Here is a 9,990-nt window from a genome sequence, read left to right as displayed (position 1 = left end):
GATGTGGAGGGGCCGATGTTGGACCGGGGTGGACAAAGTCAGAAATCACATAACACCAGGTTATAGTCAAACGTGTCTTTTTGAAGTCACAAGCTTTCAGAGCGTTGCTCCTTCATCAGGTGAAATGACTTCACCTGACGGAGAAGCAGTGCTCTGAAAGCTTTTGACTTCAAATAAACCTGTTGGACGACAATGTGGTGTCGTGTGACTTCTGACTCTCTGCCCATGGCTTAGTTAGTAAAAGTATTGTTCCTCGTTCATTTCTGTAAACTCCTTGAGTCCTGGAATCCTCCAAGAGCTCTGCAGTCCTCCAATTCTGGCCTCTTGAGCATCCCTGAGGTCCCATTGCCCCACCATTGGCAGCTTTGCTGTCAGCTGCCTGGACACTGTGTACTGGAGCTAGTAGGAACTGCAGATGCTGGAGAATCTGAGACAACAAGGCATAGAGCTGGATGAACACAGCAGGCCAAGCAGCATCATTGGAGCAGGAAGGCTGACGTTTCGGGCCTAGACCCTTCTTCAAAAATGGGGAAGGGTTAGGGGGTTCTGAAATAAATAGGGAGAGAGGGGGAGGCGGATAGAAGATGGATAGAGGAGAAGATAGGTGGAGAGGAGACAGACAGGTCAAAGAGGCAGGGATGGAGCCAGTAAAGGTGAGTGTAGCTGGGGAGTTAGGGCGGAGATAGGTTATTCCAGGGAGGACGGACGGTAGGGGGAGGGGAGATTTTGAAGCTTGTGAAATCCACATTGATACCATTGGGCTGCAGGGTTCCCAAGCGGAATATGAGTTGCTGTTTCTGCAACCTTCGGGTGGCATCGTTGCCTGCCCCTACTGCATCCCAAAACCAGCCCAGCTCGTCCCTGCCTCCCTAACCTGTCCTTCTTCCCACCTATCCCCTCCTCCCACCTCAAGCCGCACCCCCATCTCCTACCTACTAGCCTCATTCCGCCCCCTTGACCTGTCCGTCCTCCCTGGATTGATCTATTTCCTCCCTACCTCCCCACCTACACTCACCTTTACTGGCTCCATCCCCGCCTCTCTGACCTGTTTGTCTCCTCTCCACCTATCTTCTCCTCTATCCATCTTCTATCCACCTCCCCCTCTCTCCCTATTTATTTCAGAACCCCCTTCCCCTCCCCCATTTCTGATGAAGGGTCTAGGCCCAAAACGTCAACCTTCTGCTCCTATGATGCTGCTTGGCCTGCTGTGTTCATCCAGCTCTGCACTGTGTACTGGAATTCCCTTATAACTCCTCTGTCTCTTTACCTCTTCTTTTAAGATGCTGTTTGAAATCTCTTCAGCCAAGTGTTTCTGCCTCTACAATGTGCATTCAGACGTGGTCTATATATCAAAACATTCAGAAACAACATTAACCTTGAAGCCAATGACAACTGAGCTGTTTATTCACACCAGTCACGTTTCACTTGATTGAATGATTTAGAGTCATAGAGCTGTACAGCATGGAAACACACCCTTCAGTCCAACTCATCCATGCTAACCAGACATCTTAAATTAATCTAGTCCCATTTGGCGAATATTGCTCTAACTTCCTAAGTTGGACAGCCATTGTAGATTGCGTTAGGAAACAGTGATTTGTTTTTGCAAATTTTATTCATGATTGTAGGACCAAATTTTAAGACTTTTGTCCAGCGGCTCCACTTATTTGGTGGAAACAGCTATATAAATGCAGGTTGTTGCTGTGACGGCTTATCCTATTTTATCTAGAGAAATGCACAACGATTTTCTTTGTACTTCTAGGCTCGATAGGGAAAGACCTGCTGGTGCAATTGCTCCTGATAACTGGCCAGTACATCTGCCTACACATCCCCATTTCTCTTGTGGGAAATTGTTGTGTATGATAGTGAATTTTACTTGGCTGTGACACCCCCAAGGTGGAACAACTGGTGAATCTTTGTGCTTTGAAGGAAAGCACACTATTGAGATGAGATTGTGAGTTTGCCTGCTGTCAAGGATTCAACACAAATTTTTGGAAAATGAAATGATAAAATGGAAAATAACAAAAGGGCAATGTTAACATTACTTGTTGGTGTTTAGTCTGCAGGACTGTGGTTAGAGCAAAATCAGGAGATATCTAAAAGCTGCATTGCACTCCATCCCATCAATTCAGTTAACATTGCCCCAAATTTCCCCCACATAAAAGAACTAAATGCACTCAGCATTTCCTCCCTCAGACTTAATTATTCCAGTCGATGAATAGTTTCACAGTGACCGAATAGTCCAGGGGATCATCTTGTCCTGAACATAACAGATGGACGAGTTTGAAAAGAAAACGTTGGGACAAGTTTTACTTGCAACTTTCTTTTTCGCTGTTGTTTATTCAGAAAACACTGCAATCAAAAAAAGAAATACTCTGTAGGTCCTTTGTGTTTCTGCTTGTTGTTTTATTTTCGCCCAGTAACGGTCAGCGGTACAGGAAATCTACAGAAAATTAGTTTGGTCAATGGTGCAGTGATAGAAAAGACTCGCATCGCCTGAAAACTGCAAAAATCCCTTTGCGGTGCTTAAAGGGGCCACATCATCCAGCTCTCGGAGCAGTGGGAAAAGGCGGAGGGAGGGAGGGAAGGGCTCAAACACAAGAGTGTGGCATCACTATCTGAACCTAGAAAAATATGCGCATACTTTCCTGTATAAAAGTGTTGTAAACCGGCTCAGAGTTTCCATTCAGATCTTCGGGTGGCCTGGCTGGAAAAAAAAGACAGCGGATTCTTTGTCAACATGGTCACAAACGTTTTACATAAGAGATTGGATACATTTCTGAACAGCAAGATCCCATTTTTTTTTTTGTTTTAATCTTTCTCGAATTCCTATATATGTCTCTCATAAACAGAGTTCATAACCAGTACAGAACAAACACATGGACATCAGTTGGACAGAGAAGAGAGTTTTCTACCAGGACGGAGTTTACTGCTACAAGAACTGTTACCCTCTCACTGTTACCATCTAAAAGAACTTGACAGGATCCACATTCCCCCTTTTTTTACTATTATTTGTGCGGTAATTCGCTTTCTTGATCCAGTTTGCCTGTTTGTCTGGACAGTGATAGCAAGGCCTGTTTATGGTTGTCTTGGTTCGTGGAGCCTTTCTCACAATGAGATTGTTTCAGTTCGCCTCACAACAATCAGCATGAGAGGGTCCCAGTGGGGTGGACTGAACCTCCACCACTATCGTTTTGCCTGGGTTGTTAGCCGCCTCCCAGTGCTTGACGAAAGGAGGGTAAATCCCGTTCAATGACACCAGAGAGTCCTTTTGCATGCACATCGCCAAAGAGCTCGGCTTCACCTCCACCCGCTGCCCTGTAGACATGAGCCCACGAAAGGACAAGACACTCGACACCACAAACAGGGTACAGACAGTCAAGGTGATTAGAAACTGTACTCTTATCTCGCTGGTACCAGTGGCTAAGTTGGCTTCTTTGGTCCTGATCCTGATGCAGGATATCTTATTATGGAGCTGGACGTAGGATGCATGCACACATAACGCATATTCAGTGAATGGTTCCAGGTGAGTCAGATTGTACCTGTGTACACCTGCTGGAACCCTGGCGGTGAAGAGAGAATTCAAGCTGCTATTGCTCATTGTACGTGACCATGTGACATTCGATGCTATTATATTCGAGGTGATAATCCATGACAACAGGACGTGGTGTGCTCCCATTTCTTGTACATACAGTTGAATGCTCTCATTACCTCCTGGATAGAATCCACTCACTCTGATGGTCACACTTTTTGTGTCTGCGCCAACCAGATTGTGGGCCACGCAAGTGTAGAGCCCAGCTTCATGGACTGTTAGGTTGAATATCTCCAGTGTCCCTTCGGGCTGCACTCTGTACTTGTCTGATGTGCTGTAGGCCTGAAGCCTATCACCGGATGGCGTGACCCAATAAATCTCAGGGTCCGGCTCAGCGAAAGCCCGACAGTGGAGGGAAAGTGAGTCTGAGACTGCAGTGTCAATATGCGAGGGGAATGCTTCAGCAGAGATGAGAGGGAGGCATCGGTCTGTCATCTCCCTGAATGGAACATCTCTCAGGTTTTGACTTTTGAACTCTGGAGGCTCCACGCAGAAAGTTGACTGCGGCTCGATGAAGCGAATGTGGTTTTCGTTGGTATTCACCCAGCGAATGACGCAGTCACATCGGATGGGGTTGCTGTGAATGCTAATCTCCTGGAGTTTGGAAAGGGACTCGATTGTCTTTCTGTATAAGGCACTCAGAGCATTATTGTTGAGCATGAGGGTTTCCATTTGAGGAATGAGGCGAAATGCACTCGGGTGAATGTAGGAAAGTTTGGGGTTGTTGGTCACCTCCAGTTTGGTCAACTCTGGGAGGTTGTCCAGAGCAAACTTGTCGATGGAGATTAACTCCTCCATGTTGTTAATGCCCAACTCTTTGAGATGAAGCATATCGGTGAAATCACCCTGCTGGATCCTTTCGATTGGATTCTTATTCAAATCCAAGAACTTAAGATCTGGAACTTTCCGGAGGGCCATCTTTGGAACCTTAGGCAATTTGTTATCATAAAAAGAAATGCTTTCTAAATTCTCCAGCCCCTCGAGGGCATGATCGGAAATTTCCTTTAGGCTCATTCCACTCAATACGAGACTTCTTAGATTGACGAGAGGCTTAAAGTTCATGTTCTGGATCATTTCTACTGCATTCTCTCCAATTGTGAGGATTTCCAGACTGGGAATCGGCTCAAACCACTCCCTTCCAATGGTCCTCAGCTTGTTGGAGTTCAAATGGAGCCGAAGGAGGTTTTCAAGGCCAGAGAATGCTCTGGGGGAAATGGTGCTTAGCTGGTTGTGGTTCAAGTACAGCTCCTGAAGGTTGGTGAGAGTGGAGAAGCCATCTGCTGACAATTTGGTCAACTGGTTCTCTTCCAAATGGAGGACCAGGAGATTGAACATGTTCTTCAAGCTGAAGTCTTCAATCCTGGAGAAACTGTTCTGGGACAGATCAAGCTCTGTCAGGTTCACCAGGTATTCCAGCTCTTCCGGCTCAATCCTAGCAATCCTATTACTCTGCAGTAATAATGTCTGTGTTTCTTCGGGCAGGTTCGTGGGAACTTGAGTCATTAAAAAATCATTGCAGTCCACTGTTGGAGCCTCCCTGTACATAGACCTTGGTGTGAACCAAGGCTTAACTTCACAAACACATGCATCTGGACATTTGACACGCCAAGGGATCGCTTGAGTTAACGTAACAGCTGCCAAACTGATAAACATGTACTCCTTCAGAAACATTTTTCTTCCCAATTATGAAGCTGCTAATGTTTGAGAGTCCTTTAAGGTACTACTTGTGCAATAAGATACAGGATATCCAAATGCAGATGTCTTAAATGTCAAGAGGGCATTTTAATGTGTGCGGTAAGTGACAGAACTAGAACCAGGAAGTTATTCCAGCTTTAGCATGTCATCCACACTTCACGGGCAAATGGCATCTCACTCCATTAGTTGAGGATTTCTGGCAGTGATTGTCAATTTTGCTTCATTCAGCATTTGAAGAAAGCAGTTTGCCTGTGCCTAAGTGATTGGTACTTGCCTCCGATGCCTGATCCTGCAACAGAATAATAGATGCTGTTAGGAACTGCTTTTGGAAAAGGTTCACTGCTTGCTGAAATGCCAACTATATGATACATTCAAGGATTAAGAAATAAACAGACGGAATATTAGCAATCAATACTCAGTCCTCAGAGGGGTGACTGATACAATTCTCTGAAGAAATAGTAATTAACAACCCATGTTTTTAGATTTGCTTGGAAGATGTGACTTCCTACCTGGAAACGAGTGTGAACAGTGGGACCGTTTTAAAGAGACCCTCTGGGACAAATTAGCCCACTTGATCAGCATCTCATCCATCAGCTAAAACATTGATTCCCTCCATCACCAACGCTTAGCAGTAGCAGTATATATCATCTACAAGATGCACTGCAGGAAGTCACCAAGACTCCTTAGATGTCACATTTAAAATCAGCAATCACTTCCACTTAGAAGGATAAGGGCAGCGGATACATGGAAACACCATCACCTGCAAGTTCCCCTCCGAGCCACTCACCATCCAATTGGAAACATATTGCCATTCTTTCAGTGTTGTTGGAACTCTTTTCCTAATGACATTGTGGCTGTACTGACATCACAAGGTTTACAACAGTTCAGGAAGGTGGCTCATCACCACCTTCTTTAGGGCGATCAGGGATGGGCAATGTATGCTGGCCCATACAACAACACACACATCCCATGAATGAATTATAAATAAAGGCTCGACTACTACATTGTGCATTTCTTTATGAACCTTGCCAACAAGTAAATAGTACCGGGAAATGTCATTTTTGTAACTTCACTGTTAAGGGTGGAAGAAAATCTCATTAATGAAAGGACTATAGGAACAGAGGGTGGCCATTCATCCCCTTGAACCTACTGCATCATTCACTTGTTTAATGACTGACCTGTATCCTGTCTTCATTTGGTCACCCTCATTTGATAATTGTTCATACCCCTGACAATCAAAAACTTATCCATTTTAAATTTCTACCTGACCCTGAGCCTGATCAGCATGTTGGGGCAGGCAGTTTTAAATTCCCACTACACTACGAAGTGGTACCCAAGGGAATAGGTTTTCCATGCTATTCATGTTACCAAACAGGGGTGTATGAAAAATCTCCCAGGCATTAATATTCCAGATGCATTTGGTCTTCTTCAGGCATTGAAGAGAGCATCGGATGATTGTTTGGATAGAAATGATGTGCAGGGATATGGGGAGAAAGACAGGATATTGGCACTAGGTAATAGAGCCAGTGCAGGTGCGATGGGCTGAATGGCCTCCTTCTGCATGGTAATAATTCTGTAATTCCTTCCTGCTCAGCCACAGATTCAAGTCACTCCTTCCCTCCCTGGTGGGTGTGGGAGGCCAATATCACTGCTAATGACATGGTCCACCCTTTCCACGAATGGGTTGTCTGGTCAGCCTTCTGAGTGGTGCCTCACAACACACCACTCAAATCAGACGTCCTACAGCCAACTGAGCACTGACAGACATCAGGGAGCAACATATTTCTAAAAGCGTGAAGATGTTAGTTACTGGAAGCAAAGTAAATAGATGCAAGGGGCTGAGCGGTCATCTTCTGCGCTGTATTATTATATAATTCTTAGAATCATCAGTAGAACAAGTCCTGCAATGTAAGCTGAATATCTGCCCAGTATAGTTTTAGAGGAGGTTTCATTTTGATTTTTCCACTCACCACCTTAAACCTGATTATGTTTATCCAGAGATAGTAGGAACTGCAGATGCTGGAGAATCCGAGATAACAAGGTGCAGAGCTGGATGAACACAGCAGGCCAAGCAGCATCGTAGGAGCAGAAAGGCTGACGTTTCGGGCCTAGACCCTTCATCAGAAAAGGGGGAGGGGAAGGGGGTTCTGAAATAAATAGGGAGAGAGGGGGAGGCGGATAGAAGAGGGATAGAGGAGATGATAGGTGGAGAGGAAACAGACAGGTCGAAGAGGCGGGGATGGAGCCAGTAAAGGTGAGTGTAGGTGGGGAGTTAGGGAGGCGATAGGTCAGTCCAGGGAGGACGGACAGGTCAAGGGGGTGGGATGAGGTTAGTAGGTAGGAGATGGGAGTGCGGCTTAAGGTGGGAGGAAGGGATAGGTGGGAGGAAGAACAGGTTAGGGAGGTGGGGATGAGCTGGACTGGTTTTGGGATGCGGTAGGGGGAGGGGAGATTTTGAAACTTGTGAAATCCACATTGATACCATTGGGCTGCAGGGTTCCCAAGCGGAATATGAGTTGCTGTTCCTGCAACCTTCGGGTGGCATCGTTGTGGCACTGCAGGAGGCCCAGGATGGACATGTCGTCTGAGGAATGGGAGGGGGAGTTGAAATGGTTCGCGACTGGGAGGTGCAGTTGTTTATTGCGAACCGAGCGTATGTGCCTATCCAGTCATTGCTACTGCCGTGGAATTCTCTCTGCCTTTTGATATTTAAATTCCATCAAGTCTTGTCATCATCTGGGATTAGAGCCCTGTGATTATTTCTGAATATGGGAGAGGTGTCACATAGCTTACACATTGACACGTACTACAATTACCTCAAGCCTGTTCTTGTACCATGAAAATAGAAGGGCATTTACTGGGCCTATCCTTATATCCTGTAAGGGTTTCATTTCCCATCACAGTCACTTATGTTCTTGTCAATCGTGAGGCATAGATTCAGCACAGTAATACTCCCAATGAGACATGCCTTATACCACGTGCAGTAAATTTCAGTGTTTAGAAGAGAGGCTACCAATCTGTGACTACCCAAGGTAGAACCTCCAATGTCCCTTAACCCTCTGTCTCGCCTAAATATATGATTCTTCATATGTTCAGAATGACATTTTAATCTTCTCCACTTGTGGCACATGGGCATTATTGGCTGGGCCAGCATTTAATTGCCCATCCCTATTTTCTCCTTGAGAAGGTGATGGTGAGCGGCCTTCTTGAACCGCTGTAGTCCATGTGCTGTGCGTTGACCCACAATGCCATCAGAGAGGGAATTCCAGCATTTTGACCCAGCGACAGTGAAGGGACAGTGAGATATTTCCAAGTCAGGACGGTGAGTGGCTTGGAGGGGAACTTGCAGGTTATAGTGTTCCCATGTTCCTGCTGCTCTTGTCCTTCTACGTGGAAGTGATTGTAGGTTTGGAAGGTGCTGTCTAAGGACCTATGATGAATTTCTGCAATACATCTTGCTGCTACTGGACATCGGAGGGGGAGGGAGTGGATGTTTGTGGATGTGATGCCAATCAAGTGGCTGCTTTGTCCTGGATGGTATCAAGCTTCTTGAGTGTTGTTGGAGCTGCATCCATCCAGGCAAGTGGGGAGTATTCCATCCCACTCCTGACTTGTGCCTTGTCGATAATGGACAAGGTTTGGGAAATCAGGAGGTGAATTATTCGCCATCTAGTGAAGTATTCCTAGCCTCTGACGTACTCTTGCAGTCACTGTGTTTATGTGGTGAGTCCAGTTGAGTTTCTGGTCAATGGTAACCCCCAGATGTCGCTAGTCGAGGACTCAATGATGGTAACACCATTAAATGTCAAGGGGTGGTGATTAGAATGTCTCTTATTGGAGATGCGGCCGCACTTGGAGTATTGCGTACAGTTCTGGTCACCGCATTATAGGAAGGATGTGGAAGCATTGGAAAGGGTGCAGAGGAGATTTACCAGGATGTTGCCTGGTATGGAGGGAAGGTCTTATGAGGAAAGGCTGAGGGTTTTGAGGCTGTTTTCGTTAGAGAGAAGAAGGTTAAGAGGTGACTTGATAGAGACATACAAGATGATCAGAGGATTAGATAGGGTGGACAGTGGGAGCCTTTTTCCTCGGATGGTGATGGCTAGCATGAGGGGACATAGCTTTAAATTGAGGGGTGATAGATATAGGACAGATGTCAGAGGTAGGTTCTTTACTCAGAGAGTAGTAAGGGCATGGAATGCCCTGCCTGCAAAAGTAGTAGACTCGCCAACTTTAAGGTCATTTAAATGGTCATTGGATAAACATATGGATGATAATGGAATAGTTTAGGTTAGATGGGCTTCAGATTGGTTTCACAAGTCGGCGCAACATCAAGGGCCGAAGGGCCTGTACTGCGCTGTAATGTTCTATGTTCTATGTTCTATGGTAATTGCCTGGCATTTGTGTAGTGCAAACGTTTCTTGCCACTTGCCAGCCCAAGCCTTACCCTCCAGATCTTGGTCATTGAACATGGACTGCTCCAGTATCTGCGCGTCCATTACAACAAAGTAGCCAATATGAACCAAGGGCAATTCAAATGTGCTAATTGATGGTGTTTCTTTAGCCAACACTAAGTCTCAAGTACCCTCAATTATCCTTGTGCCCTCTCAAGTGAGATATAAGTACATAAGACATAGGAGCAGGAGCTGGCCATTCAGATCCTTGAGCCTGCTCTGTCAGTCAATAATATCATGGCTGATCTGAAA

The 9,990-nt window shown here is 45.7% G+C and overlaps 1 protein-coding gene across 1 annotated transcript in view; it reads right to left on the bottom strand.

Annotated features, from left to right (window-relative positions):
* Positions 1-2,382: 2,382 nt before the first annotated feature.
* The window catches only part of LOC109916020 (leucine-rich repeat neuronal protein 2-like), a 229,906-nt gene continuing 222,298 nt past the window's right edge, over positions 2,383-9,990 (bottom strand). The window contains exon 3 of the mRNA XM_048612257.1: positions 2,383-5,573. Within this exon, the coding sequence (XP_048468214.1) occupies positions 3,122-5,260 (2,139 nt within the window). The 5' untranslated portion in view covers positions 5,261-5,573 and the 3' untranslated portion in view covers positions 2,383-3,121. The remainder of the gene's footprint in view (positions 5,574-9,990) is intronic.

This window comes from Rhincodon typus, chromosome 25, assembly GCF_021869965.1.
Source record: "Rhincodon typus isolate 14 chromosome 25, sRhiTyp1.1, whole genome shotgun sequence".
Classification (NCBI taxonomy): Eukaryota; Metazoa; Chordata; class Chondrichthyes; order Orectolobiformes; family Rhincodontidae; genus Rhincodon; species Rhincodon typus.
Note: the sequence above shows the minus strand (reverse complement) of the source record. Positions and strands in the feature narration are given on the sequence as shown.